The sequence below is a fragment of the Vombatus ursinus genome, unplaced genomic scaffold, assembly GCF_900497805.2.
Source record: "Vombatus ursinus unplaced genomic scaffold, bare-nosed wombat genome assembly UNPS02014786.1, whole genome shotgun sequence".
In the NCBI taxonomy this organism is placed as follows: Eukaryota; Metazoa; Chordata; class Mammalia; order Diprotodontia; family Vombatidae; genus Vombatus; species Vombatus ursinus.
The window spans coordinates 21,935,370-21,961,313 of NW_020954564.1; the positions used below are offsets into that span (position 1 = coordinate 21,935,370).

At 40.6% G+C, this 25,944-nt stretch overlaps 2 protein-coding genes across 4 annotated transcripts in view; both read right to left on the minus strand.

Annotated features, from left to right (window-relative positions):
• Positions 1 to 20,960, minus strand: part of LOC114047024 (putative ATP-dependent RNA helicase TDRD12) — an 82,107-nt gene extending 61,147 nt beyond the window's left edge. For both annotated transcript variants that reach the window (XM_027867681.1, XM_027867680.1), the window contains exons 1-3: positions 20,936 to 20,960; positions 3,279 to 3,341; positions 140 to 301 (exon numbers count right to left, since the gene is read on the minus strand). In XM_027867681.1, the coding sequence (XP_027723482.1) occupies positions 140 to 301; positions 3,279 to 3,302 (186 nt within the window). In that variant the 5' untranslated portion in view covers positions 3,303 to 3,341; positions 20,936 to 20,960. The remainder of the gene's footprint in view (positions 1 to 139; positions 302 to 3,278; positions 3,342 to 20,935) is intronic.
• On the minus strand, positions 277 to 25,454 carry NUDT19 (nudix hydrolase 19). 2 transcript variants are annotated; one of them, XR_003569570.1, is made up of 4 exons: positions 24,789 to 25,454; positions 20,936 to 21,143; positions 3,279 to 3,341; positions 277 to 301 (listed from the first exon to the last, which is right to left on the minus strand). XR_003569570.1 is itself a non-coding variant. In XM_027867682.1 (3 exons), the coding sequence occupies exons 1-3, from the start codon at positions 25,452 to 25,454 to the stop codon at positions 15,701 to 15,703; spliced, it is 1,080 nt and encodes a 359-aa protein (XP_027723483.1). In that variant the 3' UTR covers positions 15,585 to 15,700. The 2 variants fall into 2 exon arrangements, 1 of the variants encoding a protein (XP_027723483.1); XM_027867682.1 differs by lacking the exons at positions 277 to 301; positions 3,279 to 3,341 and adding an exon at positions 15,585 to 15,906.
• Between the last annotated feature and the right edge of the window lie 490 nt (positions 25,455 to 25,944).

Genomic DNA, 25,944 nt, shown 5'->3' on the forward strand with positions numbered 1-25,944 from the left:
CTCTCTCACATTCATATTCACACACACACACACACACACACACACACACACACTCCCTTTCTCCCCATCTCCATCACTTGAGGTTTTTTTCAAAACAATTTAGTCCATATTTCAAAATTATGTTGATAAGAATACTTACCTGTCCTTCTTCCAAGAGTAACGGCTTTACTTTTTCTACATCTTTATATTCACTATTATAGAAGGCATTCATTTCAATATTTAACTTTTGGTATTCCATTTCATGATCTAAAAAGGCACCACATCCTTTTATAATAACCCAGAAGCATCCAGGATCTTCAATCTAGTTTTAAAAAGAAACAAAATTAGTGATTTTAAAGGACCACAAAATATATAAAATCTCCCTATCATGATATATATTTCTTTTAAAAAGCCTTCAAAATATAAATATACTTTTAATAGATCTCATAATAATATACATATAACACATGTATTATAAAATAATATCTAATAGACCTCTTTTTCATTTCTTAAGGGATCTTAAGAAATCTTATTCATTTCTTAAGGGGAAAGGCTTATGAACTGAATAGCAGGGCAAATTAGCCAGGGGAAGAAAACTAGAAAAGTATTAGTATATTATAAATACAAATAGAAATGACTTCTTAATGAACTGTACCTTCTCTCCACTCCATTTGGAAGCATCAATCTGACAATATAAAACTCTAATGCAATCAACGTCTTAAGTTTTTTTTTTTTAGTTTTTTTTTTATACTCCTGTTATTTCATGATGTCCCCCTTCTGAAGCTCTGAACAGACAATTCTAACTGATGACCTAAAAGCTCAGTCATCAAAGAAGAACCTAATGAGACTTCAGCTAACATCCTGTTCTCTGTCTGCAAAGATTACGTTACTGAATCTGGTAATGGTAATGGCTAACAATGCATTGTGGACACATTTAACCAGTCTGCCTTAAGACCAAGACAAGCCAAAAAAACTAGAGTGCAGTGCGTGATTATGAAACAGTTTTTCTCTGATGAAGATAAGGTACTTAAACCACCATTTGGATATAATAATCTAAACAACTTCACCAACTGGTATAAATCATGTCTCTGCTTAAGCTCAATATATTGCTTATCCACCCTTAACACCACTTCCAAACACATAGGATTGTAAAAAAATAGTCCACAAAGTCCTGTAACTCTATCCATAATATTAAACCATCAAAGCTGCTTTTTAATTTAGACATATTTAACATTAGCAAAACCCCAGCCTTTCAGAATCCTGCTTCAGCAAAATAAATGCAAGGCATGAGTTTAAAAATTAGCAAAATGCATTGTTCCTGGGAAATGCAGGCTCCATTTTATGCGGAACACAGAATCCACTTTAAAGGCCACTTTTCCAAATTATACAAGAGCTACTAAAAGGATGTAATACTGTTGACAACCCAAGGAATACACTGTTTGGCTTTCAAATGTCAATTAAAATGCAGTTCATATTATTCTAAACCAGACCGAAACTAAGTAGTTACGGGCCCTTGCAAAAATCAGAGCCACCATCCAAATTCCCCATTCATCCTTATTCTTTCATGCTACAGCTAGCATCATCATCTCCCAGGCCAATGCAAAGTGCCAGAGCTGGCAACTCTTTATCAAATTTCCACAGACCTTGAGTTCTGTCTGTTAGCATCAAAAAGATTACATCTAGTGATGTATGAAAGTAATAGAATATTACTGAGCTGAATGAAACAACGAGTGTAAGGAATTCAGAGAAACAGCTTAGGAAGACTAGGACATAATGTAGACAAAAGAACCAGAAGGACAACACATGCAATGACAACTGTAAATGAGAACAGCACCACCAACTGAACTCAGTGGAAGCTTGACAACCCATCTTGGAGAACAACTGATTAAAGGTTTCTTTCTTGCCAGTAAAATGAAGTAAAATGTACTTCCAGTACTGCCAGTAAAATGAAGTAAAATGACTACACATGTGGAATATGGCAGAATGACCTCTGTGTATCTTAGTCTCGCTTAATTGCTTTTGTTATGAAGGAGAACTCTCATGGAGGGTGTGAGGTATGCTGGGGAATGGCTGCTGTTGAAAACAAAGAGCATTAAATATCTCTGACGAGTCTGACAGCCAAGCTAAATGGGTAACTAGCCTTCAATGGGAAAGTGGTAAAGGTACAAGGACAACACTTACCACGAGAATTGTAAACTACTAAGATGGGAAAAATTGCTCTCAATCTAATAAAACAAAGTGAAGAAAATGTCCGTATTCATAACCCACAGATCCTACTGCTAGGTATAAACCTTACACAGAAAGGCCTCACATACAACAAAATAGTTTACAGTGAGCCCTATACTTAGAGGAGCTGGCAGCAAACGGCCCTTGGGAAAACTAGGATCCTGCCTTTTGTAACTGTAAATTCAGATTTGATTGGATTGAGTTTTCCCTAATCTAAATTGTAATGTGAGCTCATTTAAAGTCTGGGCAGCTAGGTAGCAAAGTGGATAGAGTGCAAGGCCTGGTGTCAGAAAGACCCATCTTCCTGAGTTCTGGCCTCAAATACTTACTAGCTGTGTGACCCTGGGTAAATCACTTAACTCAGTTTGCCTCAGTTTCCTTATCTATAAAATTAGCTGCAGAAGGAAATGGCAAACCATTCCAGTATCTTTGCCAGGAAAATCCCAAATGGAGTCATAAAGAGTTGGACACAACTAAAAAACAACTGACAACTTTTTTTGTAGTGGCAAGGAATTATAAACAAGGGCCCTTCGTAGAAAGACTGACTAAACAAATTATGATATAGAAATGTAACAGAGTACTATTGCTTTGTAAGAAATGGTGCTAATATGGAAATATGTTCTGCATGACTTCACATATCTAATTAATTTCATAGTGCTTGCCTTCTCAATGCCTAGGAGAGGGGCTGGAGAGAGAGAGAATTTGGAACCCCAAATTTAAAAAAATGAATGTTAAAAGTATAAATATAAAAACATTATGACTATGAAGCATTCAGAGAAATATGGAAAAGCTTGTATGAATTTATGCCAAGTGAAATAAATAGAACCAGGAAAACAATATATACAACAACAAAAACACTGGAAAGAACTATGGCTGTGGCTGTTATTTGACACCACTGCTTTAAAACAGTACATTTTTAGACAAAATCTCTATCCAAGGATTAGCTCAACTAAAATGGCAAATTAAATTAACTCACCTAAAAACTAAAATTTTGCCCCAATTTGTAACGGTAGGTTTCAAAAGGACTACAATTTTATAACTAAAATTTTTAAATTGGTTTTTAGAATAGTTACCTTAAGTATGAAAACTTCAATCATTTTCAGCTACTGAACTATTCTTCATCTGCACAGCTCACTCTAGCAAAAAAAAAAAAAAATATATATATATATCATCAACTATTAGAAATAAATTAAGTCTGGATTAAAGCCCAAATCTTTATTCCTCCACCTTAAGGAATTCTATTTCCATAATTCTCTTCATTCACAGTAAACACTCCTTCCTCTGCCCCTGTCTTCCAAGTCTGCTCCTCTGGTCAGAAAGCTTTGAAAGTTATTGCTCTCTCATAGAAACAAGTCCCAGACTCCCGATCTCATCAATGTGGATTCTTCACCCACTTGTGCAGATCCTAACCATGCTGTGTAAATCTCCTGGCTTTCAGAGAATGCTCCAAAGGATCCTTTAAAGAGGCACCATTGGTTGTAATAGATGACTATCTCTGGTTCTTTTAGTATTTCATGGACACAACCAAAAATGCTTTTGTAGTCCTAAAGCACATCATTAATTCAAAGGGCCGAAGACCCCAGTATTCTCTAGTCTGTACCTAGGCTACGCAGAAGCCTTTTAAAATTAACAATAGATATAAAATTATAAACATTATACATTATAATAGATACGTAATTATAAAGGACAGATTTTTATCTGTCCATTTTTATGGACATTTTTATCCATTTTTATCTGTACATTTTTTAATGTACACTGGGTTTTAAAAAAGTGCCTCCAATGATGACTTAAGAACTACTATTTTGCTAGTTTCGTTTTTTCCAGTTATACTTTTTTTTTTGCTTGCTACTCAAATTAAAAAAAAAACATATTAATTAACAGTTCTGTGCCTTACACTAGTTTTACAACCATTTTCTCATTTATCAATTTGGAAAAGACCTGGGAGATCACCTAATCCAACCCTCTCATTGTAGAGAGGGAAGGTGGCTCAAGGACACTTAGGGAGAAGGTGAGGAGAACGGGGAGGGGTAAGAGTGGTTCTCTATACTTTACTCTAATAAGCTGGACCACATTCCATCCTCGCCAACTTTCAGACAACAAAAGCACGTTGCAAACACACGACCATGCAGCTGCAACACTAGGCATCTCCATCGCTAAAACCAAGCCATGGGAGCCTTATCATAGCTGGATCCTTCCCCAAAGCAAGCCCTGCTTCCCCTGCACCTCCAGCTCAGGGGAGCCTTCGAGGGTGCTTCTCGAGAGTCCATAGAATTCCTCAGAACTCCAACGATGGGGTCACTGCTCCTCAAAACTTTCCGGTAGCTCAGCAGGTCAACCTTTTAGGGACCCCTCCCAGGCTACCCAGACCACTCCCCCCGGACAGCCTGACACAAAAACCCCTCGAGGGTCTCTCCCCTTTTCCCCGGTGGTCTTCAGTCCGGAGAGACCCCTCCCCGCCCCCCACAGACACCCCAACTAGCAAGGCCAGCGCCCTGCCTCTCCCCAACCTGGCTTAGCAGAGCACTGCAACCCCGGAACCCGCCAGCCCTGCAGACCCCAGACCCCCAGGTGAGGGGGGAGGATCTTCTCCCTCGGCCCCTTCAGCCCCGTGGGGTCTCTCCTGGCCCGCCCCTGTACCTCTCCCTGACCTGCCCCACCTCTACGAGGCCGCCCTTGGGGCAGTCCGAAGGTCCGCGGAGCCCCCGGGGGTCTCAGTCCCTGGCCTCCCCCCCACTCTTCCCACAGAAGTAGCAAACTTGCCTCGACCCACGGCCACCCGCGCTCCGGACAAGCAATGGCCTCGGGACCAGCCCGGGCTCCCAGCTCCAAGCCCCACGTGGACAGTTCTACAAACTGCCACCTCCCAACGGCCCCCCCACGCTGCGCCACGGCAACGGGCGGCGACGACTCCCGCAGAGCCCAACGGTCAAGAGCCTGCTGACCGAGGCCGGAACAGCCACACCTGCGCAGCTGGGGGGGGGGGGGCCCGCGGGCCGCGAGGGGGCGAGGCCTGAGCCGCACTGTGTCCTGAAGGGGCGGAGCCAAGAAAAAGAGGTGTTAGTAAGGAGAGAGATTAGCAAAGGGGGAGGTACCTGGAAGGGCCTGGAGTTGTTAAAGGCAAAGGGCGAGGCCACTGAAAGAGCTAGTAAGGGCGGAGTTGCTGCTAAAGGGAGAGAACCCTAGAGGGCAGCTAGGTGGCGCAGTGGATAGAGCACCAGTCCTGGATTCAGGAGGACCTGAGTTCACATTCGACCTCACACACCTAATACTTACTAGCTGTGTGACTCTAGGCAAGTTACTTAACCCCATTGCCTAACCAAAAAAAGGAAAGCAAACAAATAAAGGGAGAGAACCTGCAAAGGAGCAGGAAGGAAAAGGAATAAGCATTTGTTTTGGCCAAGCACTGTGCTAAGTGCTTTTTTTAAAAACAAATATCTCACTTCAATAAGTCAATAAACAGTTAATGAAATTTATTAAGCACCTACTATGTTCCAGGCAAAGATCCTCATAACAACCTTGTGAGATAGGTGCTATTCTTATCCCCATTTTATAATTGAGGAAACTGAGGAAAGCTGAGGTTAAGGGACTTGCCCAGGGTCACACAGTTAGTGTCTGAGAGCAGATTTGAATTTAGGTCTTCCTGACTCCAGACCCAGCACTTTTTCCATTGCCCCCAAGAGCAAATAGGTGGGGATGAGTAAAAGAATGTTTAGTGAAAAGGAATATCTGGGGAAAAGGGGAGGGGGTAGGAGTAAGAGCCTTATCTGATGGAGTCAGATTGAAAAGTCTAGGGTCAAGACTGTAGTTGCTGACACAGGAAGGGGCATTTTGGGTTCACTCAGAGAGCAAAGCAAAGCATGTGTGCCAGAGCACACAAAGCATCACGGTAGGTTAAGCTCAGAGTGTGCCAAAATGTCTCTCTCTTGATTGGCCAATCCAGGTTTTAGGCCTTTCTCAGGTCTTGGGGGTTTGGGGAGGGGTTCACATTCGACTGACTCATTCATTTGTTCATCTAATATTTATTAAGCACCTACTGTGTACAGTTCTGTGCTTGGTTGTGGAGCAGATTCAAACCTCAGTTAAACCTGGGTTCCTTGTCATCATGGAGTTTACAGTCGTGTAGAATAACCCAAATTCTGATAATTATAACAGCATTACATGAGTAACACAAGTACCATATGACATGGCATCAAAAAAGACATTTGAGTCAGGAGGGGGGAAAGAGAACGTTCCAGGCACATGAAAGAATTAGAGTGGGAGGGTGAAATCGCGTAGTGCTGGAGGAGCTGAACAAAACTGGGGGAGAGGGGGGAGAGGAATCAATGGAAACTGGGACATATTTGAAATCAGGAGTAGAGCAGTGAGCAACACAAAGGGAAAACTTCTGAAGCATACATAATACACTTAGATCCAATCAGCCAACAAACATCGTATGCTTATTAAGTAAGCCCAGGGGATATACAAAGAAAGGGAAAAAACACAGCCCTAGCCCAAAAGGAGACAATGGGGGGAGACAACATGCAAATGACTTTATTTACCAGATAAGAACCATGGAAATGGGAAGGTCGCCTCGGAGGGAAGGCCTCCTGCAGAAGGTGGGATTGGCACAGAGTGTTGAAAGAAGCCAGAAAAGCCAAGAGGCAGAGGAGAGAAGGAAGAACATTCCGGGCATGGGGGACAGCCTCTGAAAAGCAGGGAGGGTCACGTGAGAAGTACAGCAAGGCCAGCTGCACTGGATCATGGAGGTGGTGGCGCAGTCTTGGTTGCAGCTCCCTCCCTAATGCCTCCCCCAGACCCCGCCTGTGGGGTAGTTTCTGAAGGCTTTGGAATGGTAGGCTGCCAGCCTGTGGAGGTCTTTAAATGTTAGGTTTGTATTTTACACCACAGGCAATGAGACGCCACTGAACGTTTTAGATAGGGCAATGACATGGTCAGATATCTGCCTTAGGAAGTTTATTTTGGCAGCATTTGGAAAGGGTGGGTTGGAGAGGAGAGAAATTTAAAGCAGGTAGAATAATCTGGAGAATATTTGCAATGGCTAAGAAAACCCATGGCATAAATTGAAGAATATTTGTTTACATTACAAAAATACATTTTGCTTTACAAAAGGATTCATTGCAAGTTTCCCAGTAAGCATCTCATCTGTACTTTGATAGATTTATGATCTCATAGGTGTGGATCTAAAATTGAGTAAGAGAAAAAGTAGGCTGGACCACATTTGGTAAACTGCTCAACATTTTTGCTGATTCTAATCTCTCCTTGCAGTAAAGGCCATCTTTGTAATCCTAGTATTCTCACAGTGATGCCATATGACTGTGAATCATGACTCTCCAAGGGCTCCAAAGGATTTTTACAGAGGAAACCCTCTAAGGCAGAGGCATCAAACTCAAGTTAGAAAAGGATTCCTGCAGGCCACACATTATCTTGGAAAACCATAAACTAATATTATTTATGTCATATTTTTATTTTTTAAATGTTTCCTAATTATGTTTTAATCTGTTAAATTGTAATTTAATGTGTTAATTCCAGGAGTTGTGAGGACAGTAAATTTGGCATGTCTAAGGTATGAAATGAGATAACATTTGTAAAACCCTTTGCAAACCTTAAAAAGCTATACAAATGCCAGCTATTATTATTGTTGTTAAAAGTATGAATTGGTTTACCAAAACTTGATCAATCATCAACACATTAATTTATTCAACAAATATCTCATTTGTGCTGAGGGATACAAAAGAGATTTATGGAGATAAAGGGCTGAAACTGCTTTTCTTTTAACATCCAAGGTCTTCTTTGCTTCATGACCTTTCATTCACTCATTAAACCAATAAAAAATTTCTTAAGTGCATAGTACTAAGTGCCAGTAGATGGTCTCTAGATGGTGTAGATACAAAGACAAAAAAAAACCAAAACAGTCCTTGCCCTCAAAAAAGCTTATATCATATTGAAGAACGAACACTATTGTAAGCTAAGCCTCATACAGATTTAGGCTGAAGCTTGAGACTGAATGAAATGCGATACTTGTAGACCATATAACATTTAATTAAAGAAAGTCCATGTAGTAGCACTGAAAGGATATTCATCAAGGATGGAACGTTGGTTCAGGTGGGCACAGCTCCCCCTTGCTGCTCCCCTCTGCGTTTACAACTGTGGCATACCCAGACCAGCAGGGTACACCAAACCTGAGGAGTTCCTTACTCCTCAGTTGGGCTCAGACCACCAGGAGACTAAGTCAACTGTTTAAGTTTAAATTCCCTGGACCACTTGAGTCTTGAGAATGGTTTCATTGCCTTTTAGGGAAAAACTAGCTTATCTCCATGGCAGGGGTGTTAGTAGATGTTAACACTGATAAAAACATGCAAAAATATATACAATGAAAATATGATGGGGGCAGGGGAGGGAGCACTAGAAACTGGAGGGTCAGGACAGGCCATGTGTCTTGAGGGAACCTGGGTCAACTAGTACTTATTAAGTGCCTACTATGTACCATGTGGGGCAGCTGGGTGGCACACAGTAGATAGTGTTTGACCTGGAGTCAAGAAAACTCATCTTCCTGAGTTCAAATTTGGCCTCAGACACTTAATAACTTTGTGATCCTGGTTAAGTCACCTAACCCTGTTTGCCTCCGTTTCCTCATCTGTAAAATGAGCTAGAGAAGGAAATGGCAAACCACTCCAGTATCTTTGCTAAGAAAACCCCAAATGGAGTCACAAAGAGTCCCACATGACTGAAAACAACCAAACAACAAAAACTAACTAGTATAAACAAAACATGTAAAATTGGTGGTAGAACAAGAGCCTTATAGCCTTTGGCTCTGGGTCTGCAGAGCAGTTTTCAGTGAACACTGATCGCTGTCTTGTCTAAAATGTTTTCTTATTTTTATAACTTAGGTTACAGACTGAGGTGCCATGCTTTGCAATATACCTTTGCCCTCCTCAAGTTTACAACCTAGCTGAGTAGCTAGCACTAATTCTTGAAACAGAAAACATTGTTAAAACAAGGTGGCACTGACCTTAAGTGTGAACTTCATGTTCAAGAAAAGGGAGAGGTTAGAGTGTCTTAAAGAGCTGAGCTCAGCCTGAATAGGCTCTATAGAAGCAGATGGTTATGGGCACAGGAAGTTAGAAGACCTAGTTATATAATCCATTGCTGTTTGCATAACAGCTGGCACATCACCATACTTGGGGGATGATATGGGTGATTTAAAAAATCATCCAATCCCAGCATCCTTATCTCATAAAGGAGTGAACCAAGGCCTACAGAAGGGAAATTACTTGCCCAAGTTCACTGAGCTCATCAAAGGAATAAACGTAACCAGAACCCAGGTCTTCTGATTTCCCATTCTAGTTTTCATACTATCACAAACACTGTTAAGTAAATGTTGAATAAGTATCTTCTGATGATGTTGTTAATATTGCTAGTTTTAAATGTTATCTTAACATAGAAAGTTGGGAAATTGGGTCCTGAAAGAAGGTCATTCCAGGATAAGACCCCTTAAATAGGGAGGTGGTAAAGACATTTTATCAGTTGGATTGTACCCCATAACTAAAAGTTAGCATAAACGGAGGTTTCCTCCAAAGTGAGACACCATTAAAGATTTTCAGAATATTTGCATACAGTATATCCAGGTTTTTAGAATTGTGGAGGCTTCTTTTTCATTTTCTTAGGATTCTTTTTTTAATCATTTTAAAAATTAAATTATATTTTTTTAAATCAGCAAAAATCTGCCTTCTCTCCCTCAACCCACAACCCTCCTCCTACCCACCCCAACTGAAAATGGAAGAAAAATAAAATCCCAGTGACAAACATATCCATATGTATGTATATGTACATATACATATATAGGCATATATTATTTGCTATATGTATATATATGTGTGTGTATGTATATATATCATTGTGCACTTTGACTCTTTCACCTACCAGGAAGTGGGAAGCGTATTTCATCATTAGAACTCTGGAATGGTGGTTGCTTATTATGCTGATCAGTTTCTAAGTGTATCAAAAGTTGCCTATCTTCATAATATCGTTGTCATTGTAGAAATTATTCTCCGGGTTCTGTTTGCTTCATTCCGTATTCACACAAGTCTTCCCAAGTTTCTCTGAAACCATCTCCTCCATTATTTCTTACAGCACAATAATATTCTATCTCATTTATATTATTGATTAATGTTAAGAGCTGTTAAGGGATCCCCTGAACTTTAATTTTTGAGTTGCCATATTTTCCAGAAACACTAGATCCAGAGCAAGCAGGAGGCCCAGAATGTATCAAGGACAAAGCCTCCCCCACTCTCCAAGTTGACATAATTTGTTGTTAGCATCCCCATGCTGGATTCCCTATGTATCCGTGGGAAGCAAGACAGGCAGCAGCCAGTCTGTGCCAGGCTGGGAAATTGCTGTACAGCCGGGGTCCTTTGCAGATCAGCAGACCTACCCATCTTCATAGTCTAGCAGTTCCCAAGGGAAAAGAACGAGGCTTCTGCCATTGCCTTGCTCCTCTCCATCAGAAGTGCTTTTGTCCTTTCTCTCCCCCGCCCCGATCCTTTACTGTACCTTTCCCCTCCCATGCCATGACCCTTCCTTTTTCTTCCTCCTCCTTTTGTTATACTGTCATAAATATGCAAACTTCTATAAGGACTGTGAACTCTTTGGGTTCCACATGCATGTTCATTTCTCTTGTAATAAACCTGGTTTTCACATAAGTCTCATGATGTTGTGATTGCCTGTTGACAAAAGCCATTCCCCAATTAATGGACATCTCCTCATATTCCCATTCTTTGCCACTTCAAAAAGAGCTATATTTTTGTACACTCTTAGAGCTTATTTTACTTAAGACTAATACCTCCCTACTTTCTCTCTAATTCTCTCTTCTCCACTCTCCCTATTTCCCTATTGAGTAAAGCATATTTCTGTACCCAACTCTGTTATGTGTGTGTAATCTCCCCTCCCCTGACCAGTTTAGATGAGTGAGGTTCAAATACCCACTGCTTCCCCCCTTCCTCATTATTTGTATAAGTATCTACTTGCGCATCCCAATTATGCGAGATAATTTCCCTTAACCTTCCTCTACCGCCCCTCCATCCCACGTATTCCACTTCTCTTTCCATTCTTAAGATCATCAAGACATAACAGAACCATTCCATCTAATTATACTCTATGAATTCTGAGGATGATAGGGTTCAGAAGGGATGTGTATTATCTCCCCATATTAGAATATACATAATTTATCCTGGTTTAGTACCTTAAAATTGTTTCTTTGTGTTTACCTTATGATTCTCTACTTATCTGTTAGAATTTCACTTTCTAATAGAAGGGAGGGCAGATCAGGGGAAGGAGTATTCAGAATGCATGCCATCTTGGGTTGGGGAGAAGGATGAGATGGGGAGAAAATTTGGAACTCAAAATCTTGTGGAAGTGAATGTTTAACTAAAAATAAATTTTTTTTAAAAACTTCACTTTCTACCCAACTCTGGTCTTTTCATCAAGAATGCTTAGAAGTTCACTATTTCGTTGATGGTCACTTTCCCTCATAGGATTATAATCAGTTTTGCTAGGAAAGTTATTTTTGGCCATAAACCCACGTGCTTTGCCTTCTGCAATATCATTATCTCAAGCTCTCTATTCCTTTATTCTGGAGGCTGCTAAATTGTGTGATTCTCTGACTGTAGCTTGAATTCTTTTTGGCTGCTTGCAGTATTTTCTTTGACCTGGAAGCTCTGGATTTTGGTTTCTGGGTGTTTGCATTTTGGGGTTTCTTTTAGAAGGTAACAGTTGCATTCTATTTCCACTTTGCCCTCTGGTTCTAAGACATCTTCACAGTTTTAAGATTTCTTGAAATATGATGTCTAGCTTTTTTGGGGGGGGGGTCATAGCTTTCAAGTAGTCTTAATTTCTTTAAGTTTTTAACCTTGATCCGTTTTTCAGGTCAGTTGTTTTTGTTATGAAATACCTTATTTTTTTCTATTTTTTCAGTCTTTTGACTTTGTTTTTAATATTTTTAGTTCTCACTGCATCATTGGCTTCTATTTGGCCTATTCTAATCTTTAGAGAGTTTTATGTTTGGGCAAGGTTTTGTACCTCTTGTGCCAAATGGTTTCTTCTCCAACTTTTTTCCTCTCTCTCTCTCATTTTATTAAAAAAAATGTAAACTCTTGCTTCATTTCTTCCAGGAATCGTAGTTGAATTTGTGCCTAAGCTAATATTTTTCTTTGAGGCTTTACTTGTAGGTGTTTTGGAGTCATATCTTATGGGCTTCTGCCTTCAGCATCCCTGTTAGAATACTAGACTTTTCAGTGGAATATTTTTTTTTTTCCTTGTTTGCTCATTCTTCCAGCCCACCTTCTTATTTCAGATGATATTAACGCTAGGCTGTACACATTTTAGGGGCAAAAGTCTGGGCTGGTCCTGTTGCTGCTTTTTTGGGGGTATTGATATTATATTATCCAGAATCTCAGGGACAGATTAGGCTGGAGACCTGTAAACTATTAGTGGTCTGCTCCAGGGCAAAGTTTGATCACTGCCCCTTTGGTCTGATCTCCAAATTCCTTACCTAGGTTTGGGTCTGCTAATGGATTCATTCACTATCAGTCAGATGGAAAGCTCTGCTGATTCATAGTGATAGATTTTGCAAATAGAATCTTTGGTCTTCGATATCTACTTAGTTATTCCTCTGCAGACTTTTGATTGGGCTAGAAGTTGGAACTCAGATCCCACCCACCTCACATCTGTGCCACAGAACTGCTGCTTGCTTCTAAACTTGTTCCTTGTGGTACAGTCAGGTCCTGTGACCACTCTCTTCTCTGCCACCCCGAGTACTGGTCTCCTCCTCATTCTACCCTGGATCTGTGACCAGCAACTGTCCGTTGGCACATGTTCCCACATCCTGCATGACGCTGTGGTGTCCCTGTATGGAGCTGCCCTGCCTTGTTCTGTTTTAGGTCCTGGGTGCCAGACCCAACCCCAGTGTCCCCAGAACTCTTTGACTTCCTGGCATGAGAAAAAAAATGACTCCTGATTTTTTTGTCTGATTTCTCCGTCAGAATTCAGTTTTGTGCATTTTCTAGATATTAAAGGTAGAGGGGAGCTCACTATAGTTCTTTCTGCTATTCTGCCACCTTGGCTCTGTCCTCCATATGATCAATTCTTTGGGTAAATTTGACCAGGAACAGACTAAGAGGGAATCACCACCTTCAAATACTTTAAGGGCTGTAGTGGGAAAAAGCAATTGGTCCTCTTCTAGTTTTATTTCAGGAAACAAAACTAGAACAAATGTGCAGAAGTTATAGGAAGTCAGATTTCAGCTTATTAAAAAAGAATTTTTTCCCTAATATTAATGGCTATTGCCAACCCTAAAATTGTTTTGAGAAAACAGTCCATTATAATAACTGATACATGTGCCCTCAAAGGAACAAAATACAAATAAATCAAATAGCTTGATTAGGATTAAAGGTAACCATAGCTTATCACTTCTTTATGGAGAGAAGAAAAGTACATTTCATCATCACCTCTCTGGAACCATTTTCATAATATGAATTCTGATATCTTTCAATGTTGTTTTCATTTACTATATTACAGTTGATTGAGCCCTCAACTCAACGTTATATAGCTGTCATATCAGAAACTCAATAGGTTATTTTCTTTTCCATTATTTGAAATACCATTATCTGTCCATATATACAGTAAATATTTATTAAATTTTTCACTACAATGAAGAACTGGAAATTAAAAGGGTTACCTTATCAGTTTTGGAGACTGGCTGAACTAAATTAAGGTATATGAATATGATGTGATATTATTGTTCCATAAGAAATGCTAAAAGAGATGGATTTATAAAAACTTGGCAAGTCTTTATGAAATGATGCATAGTAAAGTGAGCAGAAACAGAAAAACAATCTATATAATAACTACAATACTATTTAAAAATGGAAAGACTTAAGAACTCTAATCAATGTAATGATCAACTATTACTCCAGAGAACTAATAATGAAAGATGCTATCCCTCAACTGAAAGAAGTTGGGGAGAGTGGTTTGACATGCAAAATGACACATACATTTTTGGAAATGGTCAATGTATGGATGTTTGCTTGATTATACTAATTTGTTACAAGGATTTTTATTTCCTTAATGGGGGAGGGGGGGGTTGGAAAGGAGAAACTAGTAGTAATGATGTTCCCATCCCCCCCAAAAAGAAAAAGAGAGTCATTGAAGTATTTTTTTAATTTACATAAAGAAATTCGGAAGGAGACTCAGACAAGCAGGACAGCTTTGGAACTAAAGTGTTGAGCAGTGTCCTGACCACAGATTCCAAACTTTTGTCAAAGAACATCATTCTATGTGGACATGGTATCTATATCAGATAAACTTAATACAGACAAATTTAATGGATTAAAAAGGAAAATGTATGTAAAGGCAAAACTGAAAGTTATCATTACAGAGTAAATCATTCTAGAACTCATATGCCTTAGTATATCTCATTATTTTGCAATAAAAATAAACATTTTAAAAATAAAAATTTAAGTATTTGTATATTTCTTTTTAAAATATTCAAATGTTAACTACAACACATTTCACAATTTGAGGACTATTGGGAAAAAAGTTAATCACATTTGGCCTTAAACAGCTTTACTGTATAATCACCAAGGCTGAGAACATGCATGAAGCATTGACTGGCACTCTCATTCCACTTCTGTGAATACAGGACCTCGGTGCTCATCTGACAATCTTTTATTGGTTCAGGTCAAAAGATTAATTAAATTGTAGTGGCCCATGACCATGGTAAGGTACTTTAGTGTCCCTGAAATGGCTTCATTTTTACCCAGCACCCTTAACAAAATGTTAATAGCAGCACAAAGGACAATCAGAAAAACAAGGGTGATTTGTGTTTGCTTTGGTTTAAACTTTTGTGGGAATACAGAAATGGTGACACCATTTTTTTCCTTTTTAATAATTTGGTTGTCTTGGGATTCAGGAGGATCTGGGTTCACATTCTGCCTCTTCCTAACTGTGTGACTGTGGGCAAGAAGCTAGACTTATCTGAGATTCAGCCTCAGCTCAAACCTTGCAATCTGTTCTGGGGGAGAGAATCATCCTTGACATACTGACATAAAAAATTTGTCAGACAGATAATATTAATCAAAGTTATGGCACACTATAGAGTTTGCAGAAGGAAATAAACAAAAGTATCTAAAAGAGGAACTTGCAGAAAGATGGTGATTCACCATTCCTGGGTTCTAGTTTCTTAAGCTTGTGAGGTTGCTAACATCCATTTTTCATCAATACAAACTTTCTATTTGTTTTTTTTTGTTTGTTTGTTTTTTTCATATGAGGCAACTGGGGTTAAGTGACTTGCCCAGAGTCACAGCTAGTGAGTGTTATGTGTCTTGAGGCCAAATTTGAACTCAAGTCCTCCTGACTCCAGGCCTAGTACTCTATCCACTGCGCCACCGAGCTGCCCCTCAACTTTCTATTTCTGAAGATACAATTTTAAACAAGAAGTAAACTATAAATGGTTCTTAAATCCTAAGAAGTTCTCTGGATATATATGTTTGTATTTTGGCTGAATTGTCACATGGATACTATAATGATAACGGCTGTGTAACACTATTCTGTGAAGTGTTCTGTTTTTTCCCATAATTTCTTCAGTCTTTTTGTTGATTGATAAATTCTTTTCTAAAAATTCTTTGTCTTCATGGTATAGTTCATCTCCTGAAAGGTATTAAAATTTTAATTCTATAGGGTATTATGTCACAAAGCATTTCAATCTATGAATAAAAGTTTAACTGTTAAGTATTTACTTACAAGAATGACTATAAGTAGGACTGAAGGAAATTTTTTAGATTTATAGTTCAAGTTAAAAGAAAATTCCAATTTGTATTGGGCAGTAGATCCTATAAATTTTGGGGTAGAATTTAAAAACTTCTCCCATGACTTTCTCTTAACATTTCTTACCACCTAGTTACCAATTAATTACCTTTTTATTTGAACAGGATCTATGATTTCATCAGTATAGGAAGCTCCCAGAGAAGAACTTCCTCTATGAAGATCAACACCTTCTTTGTAATTTAGCCTTAGAGATGTGCTTGCAGCACAAACAAATTAAATGACTCGTCCAGAGCCAAAGAACCAGCGCTTGTCAGAGGTGGGACTTGAATCCAGGTCTTTCTGATTCAGAGACCAACTCTTTAGGTTGGTCCTAAAGAGAGGACCATTCTCAGGTTCTGTAATTTGTATATTCATTCATTCATTCATTCATTCATTCAACAAAAATGTGAGAATCCACTATTTCCAAGCTCCCACGTTGGGAAGAGACAAAGATATATAAGACTCAGCTCCTAAGATCAGAAGTTTATCATCCAATGAGGAAAAAATGACAGATAAAAAATAATACAAAATAGATAATGTGTAAGTCCTATAAAAAAGGCATAAATTCCCAAATTAAAAAAATAAAGTTATGAAAGCATATAGCACTTTTATAAAGAAAATTTATACATAAAAATAGCAAAATTGGCCTACGTTTAGACTAATTTGATCTCTGAGGGTCAGAGAAATGTAGCTATCAATTAAGAAATGATAATATGCTACATTTTATTCACATAAATAGAAAACCACTAAATTATCACAAGCAGCACTTTCACTATTGTCCATCACCTTTAGTCAGATATAACTTTCTAGATAAAAATTTCTGGGTCACGTTCTCCTTATTTATCCTAGTCACTGACCATGATTGCTGTCTTTCCTGTTTTTTCCCTCCCCAACCCTCCCCTTCCCCCCCTTCCCTCCCCCCCAACCTGGGGCTCCCTTCAGGCAGCAGAGACAGGGCATGGAAAGTCCTTGGCTCTCCCTGGTCTCACCACTGCCCTGGGTTGTTCTGCAATTCAATTCTATCAACATTTATTAAGCACTAATTCTGTGCAGAGAAGAGCCTTGTTTCCTGGGTTGGTATAGACACAAAGCCCTAATGGCACTTATGATATATTGAGAGATATCACATACATAACTAATCGGTTTTTTTCCTTTTATCCTGGACTTGTGATTTCACTACTATTGGAAACTCCTTTCACCAACGCAGATGGCAACTCATGCGGTCTATACAATGCTTCTTAAACTGTGGGAAGTGCTGATGGGGATGTGAGTAGAAAAAGTTTAAGAACCCTGGTCTATAAAACGAATAGGTTTGACTAGAAGGCCTCAGAGATGGCGTCCAGCCCTAGCTATACAGTCCTATGATCTGTAACACAGTCTTCAGAGAGTTGACTAGAACACTGAAAAGTTAAGTGACTTGCCACAGTCACATTATGTGACATTATGTGTCAAGGGCAGGAGGTCTTCCTAATTTCAAGGCCAGTCCATCATCCACTATGTCACACTGCTTCTAAGAGACATATAAACATCTATAATGCACGATAATGTATGATATGTGTATTAGAGAGGGATGAGATTAGAGAGGGATGAAATAGTCTCAAAGATATTAACGGGGAGACAAGGTAGAGAAGTCAAAAGGAATAAATTCTTCTGCAGCAGGGAACTGGAAACAAATTGTATCGGAGGAGAGGGGGAGATACAATTCTTCCAAAAACTAGAGAAGGGCTGAACAAAACGTATATAATATGATTTCACTGTAAGAAATGACAAATATGACCGATTCAGAAAAACCTGGGAAGATTTGTATGAACTGATGCAGCAAAATGAACAAAACTATAGCACTTACATAGTGACCAAAATAATGTAAAAAAATCCCAACTTTAAAGATTCTAAAACTCTGTATGATAAATGACCAATTGTGACTTCAGAAGACAGATTTTGAAGAATATTATTCACCTCCTGGCAGAGACCTGAAGAATGAGACATACATTTACAGACTAAGCCAATGTATTGAATTGGTTTGCTTGACTATTCTTACTGATTACATGGGAGAGCTTCTAATGGAGGGAAAAGAGTTGGTGGGTACTGATAATGATGCAAAAAAAAAAAGAAGAAAAGACCAATAACTAAACAGTTTTAAAAATACAAGAGAGCAAAACGAAGTTCAAAAGGGGCCACAGACAAGCAAGGTTTTGTTACTTCTCACAATGGGGAATTAGCCAATAAGTCCAATCCTTATTAGTATGTCCATTGTACCCAGTCGATATAATACCCATTTGGATTTTTGAACACGTGTAGGCCTTCTGTAACTGGTTCTAGTCCACTGACTGTTGTAAAGAGATGGACTTTTGATTGACTGCTGAACCAGAACTGGGATGTATTCAAAAGACAATAAACATCTAAAGGGAACCTCTTGCTATTTCTTGGCTGGCTAGACTTGAATGACGAGGCAAAGACTGAAATAAACCCTCTAGGAGGACAAAAATCTCAGGTTTTTATCCTTCTACCAGGACTACTGCCATGTGTCTTGTAAGCACATGGTCCTGCTGTTAATATTCTGTCTCCATTAACTATTCTGTCCTTTGTAGCTAAACTCCTCAAAAAGGCTGTCTAAAATAGGTGCCACCACTTTCTTTTCTCTCACTTTCTTCTTAATCCCTTACTATCTGGCTTCCACCCTTACCATTTCACTAAAACTGTTCTCTCTAAAGTTACTAATAATTTCTTAGTTGCCAAATCCAGTGGTCTTTCCTCAATTCTCCTTGACCTCTCTGTAGCCTGTGACACTGTGGATCTCTTTCTCTTCCTTAATACTTCCTTCTTTCTAGGTTTTCGGACATCACTCTCCCGGTTCTCTTCTAACCTACCTGACTGCACCTTCTCTGTCTCCATTGCTGGATCCTCCTCCAGATCATGACCTCTAACCATAGTTATCCCTCAGGGTTCTGTTCTGGGCCCTTTTCTTCCTCCTCTATATTATGTCATTTGATGATCTCATTGGCAGTCATGGATTTAATTACCATCTCCATGCTGATGATTCTCAAATCTACCTGTCCTGTCCCAAACTCTCTGCCGACCTCCAATCTCACATCTCCAAATGTCTTTCAGACATCTCACACTGGTTGTCCAGTAGACATCTTAAACTCAATATCTAAAACAGAACCCATTACCTTTACACCTGAACCCTCCCCCTCCTCCTCCCTTCCCTACCACTATAAAAGCCAACACCACTCTCCTAGTCCCTCATGCTTACAACATAGGAGTCATCCTGGATTCCTCACTATCTCTCACCTCCAATATCCAAGCTATTACCAATTTCACCTTTGTAACTCAAATACGCCCCCTTACCCTCTCTGACACTGCCGTGACTCTAGTGCAGGCCCTCATCACCTTATGCCTGGATTACTGCAATAGCCTGCTGGGTGTCTGCCTGCCTTAAGTCTCTCCCTACTCCAAATCAGCCTCCATTTAGCCACTAAAGCGGTTTTCCTAAAATGCGGGTCTGATCATGTCTCTCCCACCCCCTAATCAATAAACTTCAATGGTTTCCAATTGCCTCCAGGAGCAAATATAAAATCCTGTTTGGCATTCAAAACCCTTCATAACCGAGCCCCCTCCTTCCAGTCTTTGTGTACCTTATTTCCCAATATGTATTCTTTGACCACATGACACTGGCCTCCTTGCACAGGACATTACATCTTTTGCCTCTGGGTATTCTCTCTGGCTGTCCCTCATGCCTGAAACACTCTCCCCCCTCTGCTCAGACAACTGACTTCCCTGGCTTTCTCTAAGTCCCAACTAAAATCCCACCTTTTACAGAAAGCTTTTCCCAACCCCTCTTAATTCCAGTGCCTTCCCTCTTTTAATTAGTTCCTATTTATCCTTATAATTTACTTTGCATATATTTGTTTCAATGTTGTCTCCCCCATTAGACTATAAGCTCCTTAAGGACTGGCACCGTCTTTTGCCTCTTTTTGTATCCACTGCCTAGGACATAGTAAGTGCTTAGCAAATGTTTAATGAATGAATGTCTATTCTTCTTGTTTTTAGGTACAGTACTGGAGATAGCAAGCAGTATACATCCAAGAGCTGAAGTCCACATGGGGATCTGTGGGAGCCTGAGGATGTGGAAGGGGCAGCAACTGAGGCTCGGAAGAGTGACCTGTCTGACCTAGACCACTGGTGGTAAAAGATGAAGAGTCATTCATCACCTATTCCACTTGTGGAAATGAGCTTGGTGGGGTGAATGCTTTAAGTGTGAGCCCACTCTTCTCAGAAAATGAAGGGATAGATGGCAGAGTATAACGATGACCATTCCCTCTCCCGCCCTTGCTCATAGAGGAGAATGTTTTGTAATTTTTGTCATACTTTATCTTCTTAATACATGTTGTTGTTCAGTCTTTTCAGTCATGTCCTACTCTTCATGATGCCATTTGGGGTTTTCTTGGGAAAAATAACTGCCATTTCCTTCTCCAGTTCATTTTACAGATGAGGAAACTGAGGCAGAGTTAAGTGACTTGCCCAAAGTCACACAGCTAGTAAGTGTCTAAGGCTAAATATGAACTCAGGTCTTCCTGATTCCAGGCCCAATGGTCTATCCACTGAGCCACCTAGCTGCATATATGTACTATATCTCATAACCCTTTGTAAAAGCTAATTGATGTTAACTGATGAAACAAAACTGTAAAATGAAATTTTAGGAACATAATAAAGTATTTGGCCTTAATTTATTCTCTAAACATATAGGACATTTAGCAGAGTTTGCACTTCATTAAAATGTACTTTGCAAAGCTAATGTTTTATGTGGCATTACTAATAATTTATATTTATTCCAATAAGAATATTTAAAAATATTTTAAATTGATCAATTTACCTGGTAAGAGCTGCATGGCACCATCTAGGGTAAGCAATGTAATTGGCAGCCATCTTTCACATCCTTCTGAACTCCGGTCCAAACAAAATTTGTGCAAGTCCAATAAAGAAGCAAAGTTTTTAAGTCTTCTTATCTCATAGAACTGAGGAGGTGCCAACCATATTTCTTCATATGCGAACTTTTTTATTGCTCCTGTTGGAGTTATCCACTGTGAAAGACAAAGGTCATAGTTTCTAAAAGTCAAAAGTAGCAATTCAGACAGTTAAAAAGGTACACAAGGCAAATGAATTTTTTGCCTTTCTCATTATCTGTTAATTTATTTGGTCAATTCATTCTGTTCAAAACAGAACTCATCATCTTCCCACACAGCCCCTCCCTTCCACTAAACTTTCTCATTTCTCTGGAACCTTCCAGCTTCCCAAGTTTGTATCTTCAACATCATTCACTCTCCTTCACCACACATAACCAATAGATTTTTTAACACTTCTATTTCAATCTCTCTTGAATCTCTATTTACAAAGTCACTACCTTAGTTGAAGCCCTCATCATCTTCACCCCCAATCATCTTCTTGGACTATTGAAATGGCTTACTAATTAGCCTCCCTGTTTCAAGTCCTTTCCCACACCACTGAATACTAATCAGCTCCCAGAATGACTGTCATTAATCATAGATCTGACTATGCCACTCCTCTACTCAATAAATTCCAGTGGCTTATTGTTGCCTCTAGGATAAAATTAAAACTTCTCTTTTGGCTTTTAAAGTCCTTCACAACCTGGCCCAACCCAATCTTTCTAGGCTTATCCTACATTACTCCTCTTCCTATAGGTTTGCATGGCGATACTCTATCCTGGCTTGCCATGGAAGCCTGGAGGCAGAGATGAGGAGGGAGATCATTCCAGGAACTGGGGAAAACCAGTGAAAATGCTCAGTTGGGAGATGGAATATTGTGTGTGAGACAGCAAGGAGGCCAGTGACACTGGACCACTCCTTTTGAGGCTCCTTTGCTCGATCTTGGATCAAGTCACAACTACTAATGGTGGGTATCTCATGGAGCTTTGTCCTGGGTCCTCTTCTACCTCTATACTGTTTCACTTGGTGATCTTATCAGCTGTCTTGGATTCAATTAACATCTCTATGCTGATAATTCTCAGATCTACTTATCCATGCCTAACCTGTCTGTTGACCTTCAGTCTTAGGTCTCCAACTACTGGACATCTCAAACTGAATGTCCTGTAAAAATCTTAAACTCAACATGTCCAAACTAAGAAGAGGAAAAGTGAGATGGACCACTGGATTTTGGGAAAGCAGATTTCAAAGTATTTAGAGGAAATAGGTAGAATCCCATGGACTAAAATTCTACAAAAGAAGTCTGGTCAGAAGGAATGGGAGATGCTCAAAAATGAAATTCTGAGAAGGCAAATGTAGATGCACAGAGAAACAATCAATTTATATTTTAAAAAGAAATGTGGAGTCAATGTGGAGTGGACTCAAATATTTGTATATTACACAGAAGTCTTTCTTCAGGGAAATAACTGGTAGATACTAGACATGATAAACACTGAATAACATCAGAAAAAAATGAACATTTATAGTTTAACAGAGAGAAGACTACTGTTAATAACTGAAGTCATCCCTGAAAAGATAAGAATTAGTATAAAGTTAATAGAAGAATGTTAATGATAAAACCATGAGACATATAAATGAAACAAATTCTGACTTATTTAAATAAGTTATTAATAGCAGAGAAGTGGAATGAAGTAGAATAGTAGAAATTATATCAACATTGAACAATTGCCATAACAAGGAGAGTTAAAGAGCCTAAAAAGCACTTTAATTAAAACATTTATCTGCCAAGCAGAGACAGAAGGCAGACAAAGGAAATTCCTGTTTGGAATACAAACCCATTTGTAAAATCTTACCAAGAATGAGAAAGAAAGATTATGAGCAGTACTGGCTCATAAAGCAGGAAGAAGCAATAGAGGATAAAACAATTTTAAAGATGGCCTGGCGAGACACAACTAAGCAAAGTTATATATAGGAGGCCATTTAAAGATGAAAATGAAAGAAAGGCAACAAAAAAGAAAAATGGAAAAGTTCTACAAAGATTTATATTAAACTGTTTCACCATCAAGGACTAAGCACAGCTATCCACCCTTGGATTCCATCATCCCACTCCTGGATGTGCTTATAGAAGCAGTGTAAGTGGCACTAAAGGGAACAGAGATGGGAAAATCAACTGAGACAGATCAAGTATACTTAGAAAGATCCATGTTGGAGGCAACAGTTTGGATATGTTGAGTTTAAGATGCCTATAGGACATCCTATTTGAGATGTTCAACAGACAGCTGGATATGATGTAAATAAATCACTATTCAAACTTATATCACTTAAAACCTTAAAATTATAGACCTCTGTTTATATTTTGTAGGCAAGAATCAATAATCACTGAATGGTTCCTTCCTTTCTATTCCTATTAAAACTATTCACTACTAATGCCTTCATTACCACTCACCTGGGGTTACCACAATAGTCTTCCTGTGGCTCCCCTCTAATTTATACTCCATAAGGTCATCAGAATTACCTTTATGCATAGAAACAGCAGTGTCACTCCTCTATTCAAAAGTCTTTATTTATTTTATAGGCAATAAAAAGTCACTAAAGTTTGAATTCCATTACTGGGTACTGAAGGCATTACTATCTATAGTTCCAGCCTTATCTCGTTCCCCTTCATGTGCTCTCCACCTGTGCAAAACTGGAATAATGGATCTGTATTTTGCACTCTCCCTGTATTATGTTGTTGTTCAGTCGTTTTTTCAGTGGTGTCTAGCTTTTGGTAACCCCATTTGGGGTTTTCCTGGCAGAGATAGTGCAGTGGTTTGCCATTTCATTCTCCAGCTCAGGTGTTCTATCCGCTGCCACCTAGCTGCCCCAACCTTATATTATACTTAACTGCAAATGAGTAGGAACATTCCAGTAGAAAATAAATCCTCAAGGGCAAGGACTGTATTTGTTATTTGAATTATATTGTGTTGAACATCCTGAATTAGAGCTGAAAGAGATCTTAAAAGTTCACTGCATTAATTCAACTGAACAAGCATTTATTAAGTTTCTATGCCAAGCTGGGTATGAGATAACTCATATGTTGAAGGTTAAAGGCACTTTTCTTGAAACAACCTGCTAAGTCCCTTCTCTACTCCTTAGTGTTACAGTTGCCTAAAAGCAGCGATTTAATTCAATTCAATAAACATTTAATGAGCACCTACTATGTGCCAGGCACTGTGTTAAGCCCTGAAAAGTTAAGTGATTTATGGAGGGGCATACAACTAGACCTCAAAGGAAGGACTGGGCACCAGATCTCTATCCACTAAATCAAGTCCTTAGCCATAAGTCATACAACCATTCTTATCCCCAATTTTACCATGAAACGGGCACTTAGAGATTTGGTGGCTTACTTGCCAGTAGTCACACAACTAGATGTCAAGAATTACGATCTAAACCCAGATCTCATAACTCCAAATCCTGCACGCATGCCACTACTACACCCCTCTATCTTCACTGAGCTTGCAATTCCTTATCCACCCCCCAAAAGGAATGACAACTATGATTCCAAATAATAGACATGTCCATAAGAGAGTATTATTTTAAGGATGAGAAAAGAGGATGAGATTCAGGAAGCGGAAATGCCATATCCATAGTGACAAGTCAGAACTCTTGGTGCCAGGGGTTCCTTCCTCCCCGTCCCGGGCTTTCTGTGTGTTTAGGAGCTAGGATGCTTCCGGAGCCCTTGTTTATGAGAGCATCCCTCCCCTGACAGCTCTCCTTAGCCGAGTCCTGAAGGAGTTTCCCCTTTACCTCGCATTTAATCGCTTCTAGCATGTCCAGGAAGGTCTGGGGTTTGCTCTGCAGGCAGCAGACATAGAACCTCGTGTCGAAGCGCCTCCCTCCTTTCCTCACAAACGGCGTGAGCCAGTTACTCCACTCTTGCAGGGCCCAGAGGTTGGGTACGCAGCCCAGGCGCTGACACAGCTGGAGAAACTGGCCCGGGTCTTCCTTGACCCTGGCCCTCCAAGCCGCCAGGTCGGCGGGCGGCGCATGCGCTCGGGCCAGGTGCGGGGCCTTGGCGCCGTTGCGGAGCAGCAGGAGGATGCCCGATTCCTCGAAGGTTTCCCGGATAGCGCAGATGCGAAAGGCCACGTCGTCGGGGATGAGCGAGCGACAACCAGGCCAGGGCGCTAAGGCCACCTCGGGGTAGTTTTCCCTGGGCCCGGAGAGGGCCAGGCCAAAGCTCGGCGGCCCGTGGTGGGGCTGGAAGACGGCGAGCCAGTCGGTCGAACAGTCCGCGGCCTCCAGGACGCCGCCCGGGAAGACGTGGGCGCCGGGCAAGAAGCTGCTGCTCTGGGTGCGCTGCAGCAGCAGCACCTCGTAGTCCTCGGCCGCGGCGGACGGGCTCGGCGGGGCATGGCCCGCGGCGAGCAGTAGCGTGGCGGCCCGGCGCCACTGGCGCAGCGAGACCTGCATGGCGACCCGCGGCGGAGCAGGCCCGACCGGCCTGACGTGGCGCGCGGCGCTCCCTCCCCCCCGCCCCGTGCAGGCGCTCCGCGGCTCGCGCACGGCTGGGGGCGGGGCGGCTTCGGGGCCGGGGGGGGGGGCGCTGACCGCGGCGCCCCAGCAGGGGGTGGCACTGACACTGACTCCCAGCCGCCGCTTCTCCGTCTCTGAAATCCATCTAATATCCTCACCCGGCGTTGGGGGGAGGCCGGAAGGGGCGTTAACCGTGGTTGGCATCGCACCGCCTCTCCTCACCGGGAGGGCGGAGCCTTGTCCGAGGTCGTGCGGGAAGGTCGTCCCGCAGCCAGGCCGGTGACCTGCCGCCCGCAGCAGCGCGGAGCGGGAGCTGTCGTGTCAGGAGAGCGGTAACCGGGAGCTCCAGCCTGCCCCAGAGTGTTGTAAAACGTTTTTGTTTTTAAATAAAAAGAGCTCTAGTTCACAGGGTAAATCTGTGGACCAC